This window comes from Bufo gargarizans, chromosome 1 (genome assembly GCF_014858855.1).
Source record: "Bufo gargarizans isolate SCDJY-AF-19 chromosome 1, ASM1485885v1, whole genome shotgun sequence".
Taxonomy (NCBI): Eukaryota; Metazoa; Chordata; class Amphibia; order Anura; family Bufonidae; genus Bufo; species Bufo gargarizans.
Window position 1 is genome coordinate 587,305,126 of NC_058080.1, and position 21,012 is coordinate 587,326,137.

At 44.1% G+C, this 21,012-nt stretch overlaps 1 protein-coding gene across 5 annotated transcripts in view; it reads right to left on the reverse strand.

Annotated features, from left to right (window-relative positions):
- The window catches only part of TAOK3 (TAO kinase 3), a 195,499-nt gene that overhangs the window by 103,249 nt on the left and 71,238 nt on the right, over window positions 1-21,012 (reverse strand). For all 5 annotated transcript variants that reach the window (XM_044275825.1, XM_044275823.1, XM_044275827.1 and 2 more), the window contains exons 12-14: window positions 20,833-21,000; window positions 16,974-17,180; window positions 12,955-13,089 (exon numbers count right to left, since the gene is read on the reverse strand). In XM_044275825.1, coding sequence (XP_044131760.1) covers window positions 12,955-13,089; window positions 16,974-17,180; window positions 20,833-21,000 — 510 coding nt within the window. The remainder of the gene's footprint in view (window positions 1-12,954; window positions 13,090-16,973; window positions 17,181-20,832; window positions 21,001-21,012) is intronic.

Consider the following 21,012-nt stretch of genomic DNA (forward strand, 5'->3'; position numbering starts at 1 on the left):
TCTGCGCTGAACAGGACCTGGGGTGAGCTGCGGCATTAAATACCGGTTAAGGACCTTTGATGACGTCACTCCGGTCATCACATGGTACGTCACATGATCTTTTACCATGGTGATTCACCATGGTAAAAGACCATGTGATGACCGGAGTGACGTCATCAAAGGTCCTTAACCGGTATTTAATGCCGCAGCTCACCCCAGGTCCTGTTCAGCGCAGAGGAGACACAAGGAGATGCCGGCTTCGCGATCAAGTGGACTAAGGTGAGTTAAATTTTTATTTTATTTTTTTTAACCCCTCTAGCGCTGTTTTACTATGCATTCTGTATTCAGAATTCTATTATTTTCCCTTATAACCATGTTATAAGGGAAAATAATAATGATCGGGTCTCCATCCCGATAGTCTCCTAGCAACCGTGCGTGAAAATCGCACCGCATCCGTACTTGCTTGCGGATGCTATGCGATTCCCATTCACTTCTATGGGGCCTGCGTCGCGTGAAAATCGGACAATATAGAGCATGCTGCGATTTTCACTCAACGCACAAGTGATGCGTGAAAATCACCGCTCATGTGCACAGCCCCATAGAAATGAATGGGTCAGGATTCAGTGCGGGTGCAATACGTTCAACGCACGCATCGCACCCGCACGGAATACTCGCCCGTGTGAAAGGGGCCTAAGAGTGAATTAGTCTGCATCTAATCCGCAACAAAAAGGTATCAGCATTTTTGCAGACCGCATACGGCTGTCTGAATAAGGCCTTAGTGTAATGACCAAGAAAGCAGTGCTTGCATGGAGCGCCGCCGCCTCAAACAACTGATTGACGGTGGTCCCAGGAGTCGGACCCTTGCCGATCAGATATTGAGGACCTATTCTGACATAGGTAATCAATACAAATCACTGCACAACCTCTTTAAGACCAATTTAACCAGGTTATGGCTGGGGCTACATGGTGACATTGGATCTAATGATTGGCACTGTGACACCATTGACATACACGACATGATACAACAGTCACAAAAAATCCAGACGTGAAGGATTTGTGTCGCAGGTCGCAATTCCATGTGCAAAAAAAAATAATATAAAATGGAGCCCACTTAAAAGGGAATTTGTCACCAAGTTTTGGCTATAGAGATGCGGACATGCACGGCTAGATCGCCACCAGCATGTCCGCAATATACCTGTCCTAGAGGGCTGCGCATGCGCAAGCTCGCACATCGCGAGATTACGGCAATCTATCGTTGATGAAAGGAGGAGATTCGGAGGACATAGGCGGTGCTGGGCTCCTTCACAGGCGGGCGTGGCTGGGCACCTGGAAGGTTTGTATAGCCCCTTGGACACCGACAAGACTAATTTACATATCTCTAAAATCCCTTTTTAAAGAAAATAAAATCACACAGCCCTATAGGACAGGTATATTGTGGACATGGTAGCGGCGATCTAGCCGTGCATGTCCGCAGCTGTATACCCTAAAACTTGGTGACAGAATCCCTTTAAGCTTCAGTTAATGTCCATCGAGTGTCCCAACTGCATCGGTGCAGGAAACACTTGCTCGCCTGTGCAAGATAATCCAAATAGTACAAAAATGGCATCAATTATTTAATTTTAAAAAACGCAGCAGCACCACCAATATGTCCTTAAAGAGGACCTTTTAACACTCCTGACATACCTATTTTAATAGTTTCATGCATTCCCCATATAACAACAATTCTGGAGAATCTAGTCTCATGTCTCTATGTTGTGCCATTCCTTTATTCTTTCTACTAGAAGTTATGTATGAATTGCTATTAGCCTTCAGTAAGGGTACAGAGGGGCGGTAACCAGTTGGGGGGTGTACCTGCACAGTGTGAAAATGGCAGCACTGATTGGATAGATTCAGACTGTGCAGGTACACCCCCCCAACTGGTTACCTCCCCTCTGTACCCTTACTGCAGACTGCTAGCAATTCATGCATAACTTCTAGTAGAAAGAATAAAGGAATGGCACAACATAGAGACATAAGAATAGATGCTCCAGAACTGTTATCACATGGGGAATGCATGGAGCTATTAAAACAGGAATGTGAGGAGTGGTGAAAGGTCCTCTTTAATCATGGCATAACCATGCAAGTCATCAGAACCTGCTAAAAAACCATATGCATCCAATAGGATAAAACTATATCATGCAACATCATTTTGGAGGCAGAGCTATCCACCTGCAGACTTTTACGATATTGACTTTAATTTAAGTCGCATGGCTATGTTTTTACAACCAAATGACAGCTCTAAAATAGTTGTGCTTCGACAAGTTGCATAGAAGTGACTTGCCGACGCCGGACACGCTGTGTAGCTCCAGCCTTAAACCCTTCCCGACTGCCCACTGTGTATATACGTCCTATCTGCACATGCCCCGTGCAGATAGCACGTATATAAACGTGCAGGCAGCGCAATCTAGCAGGAGCAGGTCGGGTCCCGGCTGACAGACACAGCAGGGACCCCGAGAAGACAGGAGCTGTTTATTACCGCTTCTGCCTTCTCCTGTGCCATCAGGAGAGCGCTGAACGAGCGCATGTTGCAGAGAGCAGGAAGTGGCAGAGCCGCTTCCTTTTAGTCCCGGCGGTCACATGACTTCTGGGGGTGTCTGAAGAGCTGCAGGGTCTAAGCAGGGGACCCTGATGAGCTCTGCCTGTGTGTCATGCCCCCCCCCCCCCCAAGGGGCAGTTTTCCCCTGTAACTGGGGCTCCTGTGGATACCCCAGTTACAGTGGAAACAGTGGGGGGCAAATTTTTTATTTTTTTTAAATGCAGTTTTCTTCCACATTAAACCTAAAAAAAGAAAAACCTCAAAAAAAAATGTATTCTAATAAGAAGTCCAAAGTGTCAAGGGGAAAAAAAATTTAAATCTGAATTTAGTTTGGTAGTCAACAAATAAAAACGCCTCAGTCACTAAACCACCACGTGCACAAAATCACAAAAAGTTGCCTGGACATTCAGGCTCTTTTGGGCCCGGTCATGAAAGGGTTAAACATTTTTAAATCTGAGCTGCCAATTTTCATTTCATTTGAGAACGGTGTAACTACATCACTTCATAAATAAAATTTATATATATATATATATATATATATATATATATATATATATATATATATATATATATATATATATATACATACACGCATACATACACACACACATACATACATACATACATACATACATACATACACACACACACACACACACTCTGTATCCACCTGAAAAAAGGTGTAAAGTCATGGCCACTGTGGGTCTCACTTCCACCTAATTTGCAGTACACTGCCTGTAGTCAGGCAAGATCTGTCCCTGGTAACAGACTGACAGTAGATTACTCACAGTAAATGGGGGCATGTCAGAACTAGCTAAGCCGAACAAAAACTGCTTCTACACTGGAGCCTACTGTGTGTCTACAAGTGTAATCTCCCACTCATCTGTTCCGCAAGCTCTGGAGCTGAAAACAAAAATAGTAGGAAGTAAGGGAAAAGACATCACAGCAGTGCAGTGCTGGCAAGTTTCACAAAAAGGAAACTCCCTCTGCTTCTGTGTGAAATGCATCTAGCTGTGCAGCTGATCATAATAATCAGGTTGAAAAAGACAGTAGCGAAGCCCCAAAAAGACCTATCCCTTCACAGTTATGATTGTACAAAGAAGCAAAGCCATTATGCAAACTTTTTTTTAAGCTGGGGGGTAGGGGTGGTTTACTAGGATTGGCATTTTACATGCAGTCCAAACTGTGCTAGAGTAAAATGCATCAAATGTATGGCCTCTTAATAAATTTGTTGCATCTTTGCCTGTGTGCCAGAAAATTACATTTACACCATCTATGAGCCGACACAGATTTGAGCTATAATTTACACCAGTTTCTGGCATACATTATGGTGAATCTGTCGGGCTTCAGAGGCCATGCCTTCCCATACCCCTTTTTCAACCAACCATAAAGGGGCCAAACAGATGAGGCTGTGTGTGCTAACATTCTGTATGCCAATTTTCCAGATTCTTAGTCCTTAATACTAAAGACAACTTATCTTTTGACCAAAGCACAAAGGAAATGAGCACTCCAATTACTGGTACAGTATCCAATCTTAACAAGCAATGCTGTAGTATAAAGCAGGGCAGGACAAATCTAAGGCGTTAGGAAATTAATTGCTGGTGCCTAACTTTGGATATCAAGGACAGCCCTGATTGTTAAATAATAACATAAAAAATCCAACCAGTTCCTGAAGAGGTCTAACTGGCCTGTGAATTCTATAGTAATCTGTAAGGGCCCATGCACAAGACTGTGACCAGCATGAGACACATGGTCTGTGTGTCTGCTGGATGAACTGGGAGTTCTCTACAAGAGATCTGCGATCAGATATAAACTGAATGCATCATAAAACACTATGATACGGTCAGTGCAGGGGAGCCACGGTCGGCACGGGAGATCCGGCAGAACCAGGGACAGTGTTTCCTGGGCCAATCACAGTCGCTTGCATGAGCCCTAAAGTACAGTAGTGGAAACGACCGCTGTATCATAGAAAGCAGAGGCAAACTGATGGTCTAACATAGAAGCTGACTGCAGGTCTTTGCAATTAATGTGGATTTTGACTTCCAAAACTGTATCAGTCAAGACAAAATGGGGACCTAATATTTAGTTATGAAAGCCATAAGCAGTGCCCAGAAAAAAAGTTTCACTTAAAGGGGTTGTCTCACGTCAAACATTGGGGGCATATCTCTAGGATATGTCCCCAATGTCTGATAGGTGCAGGTTCCACCACTGGGCCCCACAACTATCTTTAGAACAGAGACCACAAAGTGAAGGAGGGCACATGCGTGGCCGCCTTCCATTCATTCCTATTCAAGCCCGAAAGTTGCCATCTGTCGGCCCCATAGAAGTGAATAGAGCTGTGACCGCACTTGCGCGGTGCGCTTTCTATTGACCTGCACCTATCAGACATTGGGGATTCTCAGAACTCTCCATTCACTTCTATGGGTCTAATAAAAGAAGCTATATGTGCATGCAAAAAGGAGCAAAAAGTGAGTGTACACCCAGAGGATCTACACACTTGAGTAAGCATAAGCAGCCAATGGGTTGACCTGACAGAATAAATCATTGTGAATATGCAGGTCCATCTGGATTTGTGGCAAATTGCAGCAGCAAAATGGATTGAGATTTTACTACCAAAGGCCTATCTTTAGGATAGGCCATTCCATATTGGATTGGCGGGGACCCAACACCCCACTGATGTGCTCTTTTGGGAAGTCTATGATGAAAATACACAGCTCTGTCCACTGTAGTGGGTGGAGCGGATTACTGCAGCGCTGCAGTAACTACACAGTGGACAGAGCTGTGCAATAATGGCACTACCCCAAAAAAAAAAAAAAAGCCAATTGGCAAGGCGTGGGGTGTCAGATCCCCGATGACAAGATATTGATTGCCTATCCTGATGATAGCCCATCAATAGTGAAGTCCTAGACAAAAGACCCCATTAAGCGAGTCTACATGAAGTGCTGCAAAAAGTGCCTACAGATTACAACGGGAAGCCCCTTAACTGCAGCAAGGATTTTTCCTGCATGCATATTTGGAATCCATATTGCAGGGGGGGGGGGGGCATGTTCATTCATGGTTTCCATGAGGATGAAATCTGCACGTCGATCCACCTTCACTGAACGCATACTGAAGAGCCATGTCAGAAATCCAAGGGTCAGCCTGGGATTTCACAGAAGATATGCATCAGATGTTTCTAAAACGTATCTTCTACCATGTGAACATACTCTAAAAAATCTCACCCACGCGCTGCGGCAAAAATACCGCCATGTAAATTGACATGTGGTCTTGACTTCAAATCTGCAGATTTTCATCACGGATGTCACCATTTGCAATGCATAGGGTGAAACCTGCCACAAATTTGCACTTTCTGCGGCATATTATACGGTCATTTATCATCAATATCAAACATTGACTCGTCTTGTGTATCACCAGCTTATGATGTGCCAGCACCAGACTTGGGACCAGTTTTGAATACTCATCACCCACCATCTTTCCTGCCAGTAGTTGACACAGCATATAGAGGCTGTTCTATAGAATGACAGCACTACGTGTTCCTCATGCTTCCATCTTTGTTTCCAGGCTCATGTGAGAGGTGACATACAGAAGGCAGAAATGGGTCACTGACATGTAGCCCCCAAGCAGGAGAGAATAGGAATGGAGCTTGCTTGGCCCAAGGAGCGAGGAAAGGGACTTGGGCCTGGTGTGACTGCGTGCTAGGGTGGTGGTCCAGGTTGGCACCAGTGGAAGGGGATGTGTTGTGATTAAGTGTGGAGAAAAAAAATTCACTACTAGAGGAAGGCAAAGGGTCATTGCTGCGATCATCATTACAGGATTGACTGATTGCATTTCCGCAACCTACTAAAATACATAGACTGAGATTCTCTACTCAAGAGGTTACTCAAGGTCATCCAGCGTTGCACACATTACCCGTTTGATTCAAAAACTCAATACTACATACTATTTTGTCACATAAGGAATCTAATATGTCTAACCGACATGTCATATTTTGTACCACAAAATGTCTTAAAGTAATCCAAAAGGGTGGTCAAAGAAAGAAAAAGCAAAATAGCAGGGGTGAGACTAAGCAGCTTGTCAAGGCTACAGAATAGCTAGCTGCCGCCCAGAAACCGCAACGACAGGGGCATGGAAACATACAAAAACGCTTTACACATGGGTACTATGAAACTATGGCACTATGTGGTTTAGCCACATTATAAGAACGGCTGTCATGCAGAGTATACAGCGCCAAGAGAGGAGCTGTAAAAGTTGTTTGGTCTCAAAACTTTACACAAAAGCATAAAAAAAAAAAAAAAAAAAAAAGTATAATAACGGAGGTTATTTATCAAACACCAGCATTTTACACCAAGCTTTGACAGCACCTGGGCTGCCGGAGGATTTGCCTAATTTACGATGTGGCACAGAGGCCTGGTCATAAATTAGGCACCTGCTCCAGCAGGCTGTGCGCCTAGACCAAAATGTACTTCATCCCCTGGCCCTACCTCCACTACACCCGCACCGTAAAAAAAGTTGTGCGCACTTTAAAAGTTTCAAAATTATGTCTTGTGACTTTTACTGCAAAAACTGGTGCAGGGGGTCGTGATCAGGTTCCACCCATTCACATGGCTGGGGCAATGTGATGCACCTCCTGAGGGGTCCTATCTGGCAGAAAATCAGCCCAAGCTCAACTCCATGAAGACAGTTATAAACCAGGATAAGGACATGATATGCTTGGGGGTCAATTGAAATGACTGAAAATAGAGGGCACGATCTTTTTACTATCCTAGTCTCATAGCTGCCAAAGCTCAAAACAATAGTAGTTAGAGGCAATCACAGTGGGGTGCCTGGCAGAGAACATGGGGGCACTGCTGGGGCATCCATGTCTTATCCTATGCACTATTCCCCGGTGTATGGAGGGGAGGGGGGGGGGGGGGACGACAGTTCAGATGGTCTTGTGGGTAGGAAAAACCTTGGACAACTCAACAGTAATATTTATTTTTAATTGAGTCTACTTTCACACTCGCGTTTTGACTTTCCGTTTGTGAGATCCATTCAGGGCTCTCACATTCGGTCCAAAACGGATCAGTATGTATTCTAATGCATTCTGAATAGAAAAGGATCCGCTCAGAATGCATCAGTTTGCCTCCGATCAGTCACCATTCAGCTTTGGAGACAGACACCAAAACGCTGCTTGCAGTGTTTTGATGTCCGTCTGATGAAACTGAGCCAAACGGATCCGTCCTGGCACACAATACAAGTCAATGGGGACGGATCCGTTTTCACTGACACAATCTGGCTCAATAGAAAACGGATCCGTCCTCCGTTGACTTTCAATGGTGTTTATGGCGGATCCGCCTTGGCTATGTTAAAGATAATACAAACTGATCCGTTCATGACGGATCTGCACAAAACACAAGTGTGAAAGTAGCCGAAGAGATACTTCAAGGATCCTTGGAGAACCAAGTCTATCTACGATATGTTAAGGTAGCAAAGGGGTTTATAATCAACCTTTCCTGCTATTTTAATTTCTACATCAAATACATCCATCTACCTTTAATAAAAAAAAGTATGCATCCATCTACAAAAATACTGCATTGCATTTTTTATCTCATTAAAAACCTTCATAAATTTATATCCGCTTCACTAAATATGGAAAAAAAATATGGAGAAGTCACAAAGCCAGCCATGAACATACAAGTGACCACGCTGCCAACAGAAATGAAGACTCCTACAGCCTGTTACTACAAGGAGCTGTCCAGCATGGTTCAGCAAAACAATGAGCTTGATAATCCATCATTTCTTCAGTAGGTATTGCACCTACTTTACTTCAGATTAACGGCTGCAGAAGCATCTTCTACCAAGTCATGTGATGTAGGGATCAAAGTAGGTTTAGCAGAGAGAAAAACATTCTCTCTTGACCATCTGTTGATGTCCCTCAATAGTCAGGATATTGGGAACTGGGAGGCAAACTGGTGTCCCCTGCTGCTTGCCATGTGTAGACTGCAAGGCGGTGGATCTACACTTCCTGAGTGGAACCTGCTTTTTGGTAACATGTTTATGGACTGCTTTCATTTCTAATGGATGAATCAGGCAGGATTAGAGAGTCGTCAACGATTATATGTGTAGAACTGATGTAGGCACTGTAGGTAATTTGAGGTCCTCCCATGTCATCTGCTCTACAACACATGCGTTTACCACATGTCATAGTTTGTTATGTTGCCCAAATGTTAACTGATGGCGTCAGACTAAGAGCACAAAATGACCTTCAAGCCTTGATATATCAGAATTGGAATTGACCAGCAGGTTCTCAACCCTGGGAACACTGGGGTTAGGAATGGAGTGTTGTGGATTTCATTTCTTGATATTTTCATGCTAGTTCTTACCTACACTAAAAATACTGAGATTAATGTCACACAGGTGATGCTTCCATCTGGGTGGTGGTTACGTTTTAGAGTCATTATTTTCTGCATGGACCACATGTTCTGACTTTGCGTCATCCATTTTAAAGCGTGTCCATGTTCACTGTCTGGAACACAGATAGGTTCACCACCAGCCGTCTGAAAGAGGCTTAAAACAAAACAGTCTGTACAAACTAAGGTCCAAATAGGTTCTCATTCTGCCCATTTCTAAAAAAGATATTTACTTTTAACCCATGACCATCAAAGGGCTGCCAAATCTATGAGATAGTTCTGTTTCTTTGTGGAGTGGGAATGGCAGTCATAGCAGTCAGCAATCTAGTTTATACCAGAAAGATTGGGTAGCCACAGTGTAAAAATTCTCAGACCGAAGTAATGGTATAGATTCATACTAATAGCTATCCAGTAAGGATCCAACATCGGTCAGAAAGGAGTGGTATTTCTTTTATTGGTATGTACATTCAAGATTTTTAACTGGATTTCTAAGCTGGACGGTAATAGACCAAGACTGGAGAACCACTTGATTCCCGCTGACCATAACCACATCGAAGAAAACAGTACTCAAAACTATCCAACTCCCCCATTTTGGTGAAAAACTATTAAACTACACTGTATACAAATGGTGAGCTTTAATGTATGTAACCCAATTACTACTCATTGTGCAGTGAACAAAACAATCCGTATTACGTTATCTACGCCGCCACAATTCTCTCCTTCCTTTCTTGCAGCAACTAAAATTTTGTTTTTCAAAGCCAACCAAAAACCAGCACTAGATCATTTGGTGCCGTCAGCTTCCTCCTCTACTAGTGCCATTGTTTTAGGACACTACAAATATGGGCCGCAATAATGAAGCAAGTGTGCTCCGAAACAGACATGCATTCAATACAGAACTTTTAAAAATTTGAGGGATCAAGTGAAGATCATGTCCCATTGGATTATTTATCTTCACTGCATTTCTTAATGAAATATAAAACAAGCAATAAACTGTGTACATCAATTCACCAAAACATTGGCAGGTAATTAATTAAACAAATTCTAATAAATAATCCAGGGGGACATGATCTTCACTTGATCCACCTGAGAAGGCAAGACTGAATCCTCTGAACCTCATGGACAGCAGCCTATAATAAACAGGGGGAAATTGTTGTCAACCAGATCCTTGCACAATTGGATTTAGTAGACTAAATAAAATGTGGTATCTTATCACATGATTGGGATTTGCTTGACAGCTATCACTTTCTTCTCCCCTATAAACACGTGTGGTCAACAGGGAGAGGGGAATAACACCTCTGCCGCTCATCTTCACGTGGACTAGGGCTGTTAAAACCCAACATGCTCGATTTGTTATCTTTGATATTTGTCATTGGCAGAGCATTGGAGAATCTTGACAAAATTTAGATGGGTTTTGAGGACCGGGTCTCCTAACGTCATGCAAGTACCTACGTCCACCTGGTTTGCTTTTGGTACTCTGGCTACAAACTACCAGTCTTTTCTGCCAAAACAGCCATCCCTCCTCCCTTTAAAAGGCAACTGAGACGTCAACATATGCATTCTTGCAAATGGTGACCCATAGAGGTAAGAAAACTTCAAAACTTTCCACCAATAAGAAGTGTACAATTCAGACAGAATAAGGTCAAGAACAGATGGTCCAGCATGTGCAAGGTAAGTCCTGCAAAACTGGCAACATCGTTTGCCCCTGGACATCACATATGGGCAGGGTTAGGGATGCCTACCGCAGCCGGACCTCCTGTTGTACGTAAATACCAAGGACTGCTCTCTACATATCTGATCACTGCCATTGTTTGCACCATGCAGGTACCACTATAAAACCTACACGTGTGACAGTGCCCTTATATACATGCCTAAATCGGTTTTATACCAACTTGACTACTCCCTGGCACCACTAGAGGTCTCTACAGAAAAAATAAAAATAAAATGGGTAACACACCGACACACATACTGGACTCAACTGCTCTATACCTACAAGTCCAATGTTCAGGAATCACATGAAAATGTCAACCACATAACCCCCTCCATCAATGTATCTAGCCTTGACCACCACTGGAAGTCTTGTGGCAAATTATCAGCTGCAAAGTCTTAGTTGTTGACCAAAGAACCCAAAGTTACATCAGGGTATGAAGTAACTTCTGTAGGCACAAGGGGCATCAGGGATTAAACTCTTGGCAGATCGAAGTCCCCGGGGATTTCTGAGATGATGAAGGAAGACTTAAAAGCCAGTGTGATGGATCTTATGAAAGAGTCAAAACCTTCCCAAAAATCAAATTTTGCATATTTATGGACATAGAACGTGTAGGCCTCTTGTCCCCCAAATGCTGTTCCTTTACGGATAGGGTGTACAAGCTTAGATAATAAGCGATTATTTCTACTATGCACAGAAAAAGAAGCCATAAAGTCACCTCATCACTACACCAGGTAAGTGGACATGTTCATACTGCAGAGACATAACCATTCAGGCCAACGACAAAGTGGTGGTGCAAAAAAAGGACCAAAAAGGAGCGTATTGAGTTTATCAACATACCACACGGCTGTTTACATGCAAACATCATGGCAACATAAACCATGGAATCCTTGCCTCGGATCTGCTGGCTTACTACCATGTGCATTGTAACAGAAGAGTCCTCTCTGCTAAAATTTGGTGGGTTTTGACATGAGTAAGCATTTTGCACAAAACACTTCTATGGCCTTCCATGTCAGAAAGAAAAAAAAAGGGGGGGGGGGGTGCCTGAACAGTAACTTTGGAGGATTGCAGAATAGGAACAATTAAAAATGGTTCCTCTTCTAGGATGACCATCTTGTGAGAACACTACAAATGCAGTAGGTACATGCAAACAGCCTTCCTGTCTTATCGGAGCCTGCGAATAACTACACAATATGGCATATGCCAGCCTCTGGTCCAACTAGCAACAATTCTTGAATTGGATTGGTACTCTGGTGCCAGCCAGCATCAGAACCTGGCTCTGCCCCTCATCCGTACATGTAGCAATGACTATCACAAGCAAAAAGAAGCAGAATAGTCAAATAGAGGGGGGGGGGGGGGGGGGGAATAAAAAAATAAAATGAATAATGTATGTGTAAATGATATAGACACACACACACACACACACACGTTATATATACATATAACGTGTGTGTCTGTGTGCAGATATGTGCATGTGTAAAAGGGGTGTGACGTGCCCCCCCCCCCCCCCCCTTCTTTTTGCAAGGACACCCATCTATTTAGGAGGGAATATCTGGAGGATTATGCAACGGACAGCTCCATAAATATACACATTTTCTGCTTGCAACGCGGCTGACCCCTGCATGGAGACGGAGCCTGGCAGTAACGAGAAGAAAGCCATCGTTATACCGTCTTATCACAACCCAAACATGTATAGCCCTTCTCCATACACTAGACATACACCACCCGTCACCAGCCAGGGAGGGTCAAGCAACAAAAAGCTCGCCACCCATCAGTAAGGAGAGAGCCGTAGATAGAGGGAAAGGTGTAACGGAGGGCATTCACACACACAGGTGACATTACGGTGGGGGTGGGGGGGGGGGGGGAAGCCCTCCACACACAAAGAGATCCATCTCCCTGCCCAGCTTGTATTTAATATTGCAGTATTCTCCGCAGCACCTCGGTGCCACACGCCACATCGTAGGCACACATAGGCGCTCTATGACAATATGAGGGGATTTTTGTATTCCATGCACAGGGCTAGAATTCCTCCTTTGCAAGCCCTGGTTGCTATGCCAACAAACATTAAAACGTGAACGACAGATAGGGGACGGGGGAGGGTAACCAGGAGATGCAAATCTCTTTTTATGGAGGGAGGGGTGATGGGGTTGAGGGTGCCAGGATGAGGTGAGGGGAAGGTGCAGCACAAGACGGTGGGGGGGTACTGGGAGGAGGAGGAGAGGGGGGGGGAATGGGTGATGGCAGCAATGGGAGAACATATAACCGGCAGGGAGATAAGGAATACGGGGCAGCCGCTCCTCGCTTACCAAAGATGCTGATTTGATTGTAGCGAATCGCTCGCGGGTCCGGTAATGAAGTGCCTGACTTTGCACTGACGGGGTAGGCCGCAGCTCAGGCCTGGGATCCCTGTGGTCCGCCTCATCCCTTATGAATGCATGATCCTGCAGGAAGGGGTGAAAAGCAGGAGAGAGGAGTGTGCTGTGGCCCCGGCTGCGGCAGCGTGTCTCTCAGCCCTCCGTCCGCGCCAGCACGGCTCTATGAGATGCATAGTTTAACGTGATTCCCCCACCCTCCCTCCCGCCCCCCCCGGCCGTCTCTCCCCTCTCTCTCCCGCTGTCTCACTCCCCGTTGTCCCCCCTCTTGTCTTTTGCTCGGTGATCGCCGATGTCTCTGGGGCGCCCGGGGCTCAGTCCCTGCAGCGGCCACCGGGCGAGAGGCGGCAGCCCATTGCAGCTGGAGCTCGGTGGGGTCAGCTGATCCTTTTAAAGAGACGCTTGTGTGGCTCCAGCACGACGACGGCGGCAGCAGCAGCAGCTTCCCTAGCTCCACAATCCCATCCAGCCGGAGGAGGAGGGGACGGGGAGGGAGTCTATGGAGATATATTTATTTATATCGCACACGTACACACTCGCACACACACACTCACACACTAAATCCACGGCGATCAGGCGGCAGCAGGGCAGCTGCGGGGGGAGCCGTGCCTGGCATGCTCCCACCGATCCGGCAGCAGATCCCCCCTCCCTCTGTGCAGAGCAGCCAGTGCCTCCTTTTGTCTTTTAGATGATGCCGCCGCCGCCGCCGCTGCTGCTGCTCTATTTTTGGGCTTTGGTTGTGCAGTCTCCGCCCCTTCTGGCTGCAATAGATCTATGTGCTCTTCTATGGGGGGAGCCGGTGTCCGCTCAGTCTGGGGGCGCACGGGCTCTGCTCCTCCAGACCCCGCTCCGTTCTAGCACTTTCCAGCCTCGCTGAGGAGGGATCACTCGGCGCTTTTTTCCCCCTCTCTCCTTTAAAGAGACAGCAGCAGCAGGATCACTAAATCTCTGACATTTCCACAGCTGTCAGAGGCAGGGAACACCCCCAAAATGGTGGCACCGCGATGCACACAGGCCTGCACTGACACATTTTGGGCTGCCTCCATTCAGGACAGTGCTCTTCGGATTTGCCAGTTTTATGGGTTGGGCGTCTACATTTTTTAAATTTTTTTTGCTTTAAAACACTTTTTTTTTCCCTTCTCTCTCCACTGTCGCTTTATAGAAGATTAGTTAAATGTGATCTAAAAGTACTGACCCTCTGCAGCCATGGTGATAATATCAGCTCATGGCCCTGTACTATCAGGAGCCGGCCACCTGTAGCCCTGAGGGGCGGCATGGACACAGGCCCGGTTGTCCCACCCGTTGGGGCTCACGCACACGACGGTAGATCTGCAAAACACGGAAACCGGCCGTGTGCGCTCAGCATTTTGCAGAATAGAACGTCCTACCATCTACATCAGTGCCCTAGCCTCGTCTTTAAAACAGACAAGATTAGGACATGTTCTATTTTTTTGCGGGGACGGTACAAAGTGCGCTGTCCGCATCTTTTACGGCCTCATTGAAGTGAAATGGGTCCGCATCCGACCCACAAAAAATGCGGACAAAAAACAATCGTGTGCATGAGCCCTTGAATTGTCCCAGCCAGATGCAAATGGGCACTATGGACATGTGGTCAGCATTGCACGCTGCATCCATCCCTATGGCCTGAGAGGTAGCTATAAGGGTGGCAGCAGCCTAAGCCGTGTCCCGACTAGGCCAATTAATACTATTTATCATCACTTCTTTGGGCATTGTGATGGGCATCACATTATATAGGGTAGGACTGAGAAGTGACCCAGTCAGTTTTAGGGTCACTTGGCGAGTGACCTGGGCACGGCTTTGTTTACGGTGCTGACCCATACAACGGATGACTACAATACATTTACGTGTGTACTGCTGTCCACACAATGAGCGATGCCAAAGAATGGACTTGGCCGAATAAAGGCCATTGTCATCATGATGATGTCCACATGCATCGCTCCATTCAGCCAATTAGCTGCGATTTGTCACAGTAAAGGGCTTTGTTGTATTGTGTCCACCTCAGTGACCGTTACAATTAGTACACTGTCAGAGCTCTATGATATTTTTCGTTTTCTTTTTAATCACAAAAAACAACAACTTTCTTTTTAGAGGAAAATGTTGCATATTTTAGTCTGGCTTTATAGGTTAGGTCTACATGACGACATGTGTCGCACGACAGATAGGGCACAACTACACTGCAACATTTGTTGCGGGACATTTTGTCGCACTGACAATTTTTATAATGGTAGTCTATGGTGTCGCAATGCGACCAGCGACGCGACAGTCACAGAGAAATCCACCTTGAATGGATTTTTTGCGACTGTCACAGTTGCAGCATGTCGCAGTGTGACACCATAGACTATCATTATAAAAATCGATGCAAGACATTGGTGCAACAAAATGTCGCGTGACAAATGTCGCCGTGTAGACAGCCTAAATAGTCGGATGGAGATGTGTAATTATATATATACACACACACCTCAGCTATATGCCCTGCAGGGCCTGTGATAGACTTCTGTTCATACATGTAGCCAATCACAAGAGGCAGAGCTGCAGGAGGGGGAAGCAATGAACCAATGATGAGACGGGGGGTGTGTCTCAGACTACCTGATACTCCCTGTAGGCAAAGTAGCTAAACTGTAGTCACCGATCACACAGCTCAGCACTAATGGAATAGAGCTAAAAAGCAGCAAGATCTGAGAGAAATAAACAGCAGGTAAGAGCCCTCTATAGGTACCTATGTACCTATGGGGGGCAGATTTATCAAGCCCTGCATGCCAGAATTCTGGCTTAATATATTTGCGAGGCTTTGCGACTTTTTGGGGTCACTGGCGCAAACAAACATTTAGTGACTTTTTGAGCGTTGCACCTTCCAGTGCCACACTGATTTGGAGTGAAAATTTGGTCACATTGGTGACATATTTACAAAGAGCGACTTTTTAAAAAGTCCCGGCTCCACGCCAGGATACCCTAGGCATACTTTTAGTGAAATAAGTGCAACCACATTGCACTTACCCCAAACTTCTTATTACTGTGCGCCACTTTCAGAAATTGTCTCAGGTGCATATAACAACTCTGCTCTAAAAACTAACCTCAAATACACCTACAATGATCATTTTTAAGGTCGTGACTGGACAGTCGCTTTAACAATACTTTAACACTAATATCATCTCTAGAGCTCCTCACACACACACACATATATTCTCCATAGTAATTTAGGTCATAACGTCCTCCTCCTGTTGTATGGCAGAGGTAGCCAGGTAAGGGTGTGTTAATACACAGCAGAGTTGCAGACATTTTTGGGACTACACGTACCTTCAATGCATAGGGAACAGGACTGCAAACAATCTGCCGTGCGCCAACATACCCTCACAGAGTATTAATAGCAGCCCATAAAAGCAACGACACCACTGCATCCATCGGACCACCGCTTGATTACTGGCTTTCTTTTCTAGCTGGTGCCGTCTCTGGAGCTACAAAGCAGGCATCCCATTGCTTTGCATTTGCAGTATATGAAGAACGGCAAATACAAAGCTCCATTTTTGTCAGGTTAATATGCAGCTATATCATCTGGTCACCACAATTGAGACTGGTGAGAAGCATATAAAACAGCAGTAAGTTACTATACCGTTCTGAATAAAAAAAATATATATATTTTTATTTTTTATTAATACAAAAACACAACTGCTTCAACACCCTGCATAAAAAAATAATAATACCCCGGAGACACAAAAAAAAAAAGCGCTAGTCTACCCTGCATTTCATATTTCCCATACGCTTTTGGCTAACAACTGGAGCTGCTGTTTTTTCAACAAAGTGCAAAAAAAAAATGCTACAAAAAGTGCCACTAAAAAGCTGTGCCTGAATCCATTCTATACCCAATACTTTCTTGTGTAAAACGGCTTCTAACCCGTGCAAAAATCTGTCCTACCCCACTGAATAGACCTACTTACCTTTTTGGGAACCAAGGAAGAAGTGGAATCAAACGTGCAGCTGTAACTTTGCATCAAGCTCAGGTCTGGGCTCATGTCGTCTATGACTTCTTGCATGCTATTCACACTGCTGCTCTGGCTACCCGTACTGACTGACATACTTGGTAGGGAATGGTTGCTGCCGAGGCTGTCCATCTTCCTGGTCAAGTTTGTCACGTGTTCGTTGTCCTGTAAAGGGTTATACGAGGATATCGTTCGTCATATATATATTTCTCACATTTATTCTCTAATCATTGACCAAAATACACAATGTAATAAAACAAAAACAAAAAACCTGGGTTTCAGTTTTCAAGTTTTAAGCAGCAAGTTTTCAATGATTTTATTGGTAAATATTGTAGCTAGTTTACATGGGTTAAATAACAGAAACGGCATGAAAGGGTCCATCATAGAAAAAGCTCTTTTCTACTACCAAACTTCATACAGCTGAGCTTCAAGCCACTGCAAATTATAAGCCATTTGCTGACTATATTCCACGCACATACTACACATACATTACTATCCCACCTGCAGCAGAACCTCTGCTTTTAAGGCTACATTCACACAAACATATTTTTTTTTTCAGTGTCCGTTCCGTTTTTTTTTTTGTTGTTTTTTTTGCTGATAGGATGTGGACCCATTCATTTCAATGGGTTTGCAGAAAACACGGACAGTAGACTGTTTGCATCCGTATGTCCATTCCGTAGTCCTGCAAAAAAATATAGAGCATGTCCTATTTCTGTCCGTTTTGCGGACAAGGATAGGCAGTGTTACAATGGATCTGCAAAAAAAAAACGGATGCAACACGGAGGTCATCCATATTTTTAGCGGACCGCAAAATACATACGGTGGTGTGAATGTAGCCTAAGGCCTCATGCACACGACAGTATTTTTTCACTGTCCGCAAAACGGGGTTCCGTTGGTCCGTGACCGTTTTTTCGTCCGTGGGTCTTCCTTGTTTTTTGGAGGATCCACGGACATGAAAAATGAAAAAAAAAATATAAGTCAAGTTTGCCATTGAAATGATAGGAAAAAACGGACACGGATCACGGACACGGATGACAATCTTGTGTGCATCCGTGATTTTCACGGACCCATTGACTTGAATGGGTCCGTGAACCGTTGGCCGTGAAAAAAATAGGACAGGAAAAACGGATCACGGATGCGGCTGCCAAACGGTGCAGTTTCCGATTTGTCCACGGACCCATTGAAAGTCAATGGGTCCGCAAAAAAAAAAACGGAAAACGGCACAACGGCCACGGATGCACACAACGGTCGTGTGCATGAGGCCTAAGGGTGCATTTGTTCTGTAATTTTGGCTTGCAAAAAAGATCCCATGAAATTCATGCATTTTTTTTTTTTTTTTTTTTACAAGCTTTTTTCGGGATGGCACCGGTCAGGCAACATTTTTACTTGCATGCTTTCAGACTTTTTTCCCTATAAAAAGAGTGTATACTAATATAAATATAAAGTCATACCAAGAGAATGCTGCCATAAAAAAAAACAAAAACAAAAAAACACGGGAGCAAGAAATGCAAGGAAACACTCTTAAAAACAGTATTACGTGGTCACCCACCGTTTATGATGGCAGCAGTAATATAAAGGAAGGACTTATACTTCTCTTTCCTGCTGCATCCATGTCTGGCTTTGGTTAAAAAAAACTACCACAAAAAGCTGTGTGTTACATCACCCGTAGGCTATATGCACACGAACGTTGTTTGTTTCCGTGTCCGTTCCGGTTTGATGCGGACCCATTCATTTCAATGGGTCCGCAAGAAATGCGGACAGCACACTGTGTAGTGTCCGCATCAGTGTCCGTTCCGTAGCCCCGCAAAAAATAAATAAATAGAACATGTCCTATTCTTGTCCGTTTCATGCATTGGTTACAATTGATCCTCAGAGAAAAAAAAAAGAAGATGGCATACGGATGTCAGTTTTTTTTGGTGGATCTGCAATTTGCAGACTGCAAAACACATACGGTCGTGTGCATGTAGCCTTAGTATGGCATTTTTATGAAATTTCCTGTTGGCCAACATGTAACATCTGGTCACTGAATTTTTTGCTAAACGAAAAAAATAATTAAAAAAAATAAAGCTTTTTGAAGAAGACACTTGAAAGCACCGTAAGGTCCCTACACAAATGTTGTCTGACATTTTTAACCACTATAAAAAACCAGAACAACCACCTGCAGGTTTTACTGCTTTATTTGTGGGGTTTTTCTCAAATTGTCTAAAAGTTGTGGATTTTTTTTATGTTGGGTTCAGACCTGAGCGTACTAAACGTACGCTCTATGCGCGATTGTACGGGCGTTTGCAATCGGGCATACAGAGACAAGTGAACGCCCATTGTCGCGCGTTCCCGCTGAAGTCTATGTACAGGAACGCGCGACAAGACGCCCCAAAGAAGCTCCTGTACTTGAGGCGTCTGGCGTTTTACAGCGCGATCGTACGCGCTGTAAAACGCTCAGGTGAGAACCATTCCCATAGGGAATCATTGGTTCTTGCCTGTTGAGCGTTTTACAGCGCGTAGGAACGCGCTGTAAAACGCTCAGGTCTGAACCCAGCCTAAGGGGAAACGCCTGGAAAAAAAAATTTATGAACAGCATGCTGTGATTTATGAAAAAATAAAATAAAATGGAATAGACAAAAAAATAAATAAAAATACCACAACTAAATAAAAAAAAGCATGCAAAAATGTTTGACCAAAACGGCCACAAAAAAAAAAAAAAAGGGGGTGCATACAAGAAATAATATTTTGTAGGGTCTGTCCACATAAGGCAGATTTGCCGAAGAAATTCCTGAACCTGAAAATCAGCTAAATATGAATATGTTAAAAATACCAAACAATGTAGAATTTGTTCAAAAGGTTCAGAAAAGTTCTAAAAGGAGTTTGGAGATTTTAAAGAGTCAACCATCTATAGTAAAATATATGTATTGCACTGACACTGAATAAAAACAAATACCCAAGGCAGTAATAGTAGAATTACTGAAAATGAAGGCCTCAGATTGCATCATTAACAGAACTATTGCATAAAAAGTAAAATATAAAAATCAACATTCCTGCATCTAAAGACGCTTTAGAGGTAAAAAGCAGAACATCTGGCTTTGACTACACTATGCAGTAGCCCAGCCAAATCTTTGGGTGTATATACAGTAGACTTCTTGGTCAGTTTTACCATGTAGTGTAATAAACGTTATACATATAATACAAGTCCCAAGTGAAAAGAGGGCGATCCACTAGCTATTCCCTAGAGAGCTCCGTTCTTGTACAGTCTATACTAAAATATCTAATTAAATGGTCAACAGCCTATACTACATAATGGCAGAGAGCCAGGCCCATAAGTAATCTCGCAAACACATCTTGTGGCCAATCAATAAGAATGGTGCAAGTATCCTGAACATCACACTACACTATGTAAGAGGCAGCACGTACATTCCTGACTGCCGGTTTATTACCTCAAAATAAAATCCACTCATTCATTTTAATATGAAATCCTAATTTTACCGACAAAACAAGGGAGGACCAATGCAAAGTCATCCCTTTAGGCCCGCTTCATACGGTCAGTATTTTTCAGCAATAGCCACAACCAGGAGTGAATCCAAAATTAGGAATATGTGGAAAGCTTTCCATTGTACTTTTTCTCAGTATTTTCCATTTCTAGCGTTCACTTACTAATACCGTGTGAAAGTGGCCTAAAGACAAGTAAGCTTTCCAGACTTATTTTCCAGCGGAGATGCTACGGTCCTCAATTGGGATGTTATTTGAATAGATTTTTCACAAAATATGAAATACATACCAGTTTTATTTGGGTGAAGATAGTTGAGGACCTTGCAGGATGTCTTACCTCATCATCTTCCTGAGACTCATTCAGTGGACCATTTCGGGATTCCTGGAAGAGGATTTTTTTCATTTTCCTGTACTGTAAATTGTCCAGCTCCCTCACGGCATCCTTCGTCCTCTGGATCAGATCTATTAGCACTCGGCCTGGCCTCTCTCTGCGCACAAAGTCATGCTAGAATCCAAG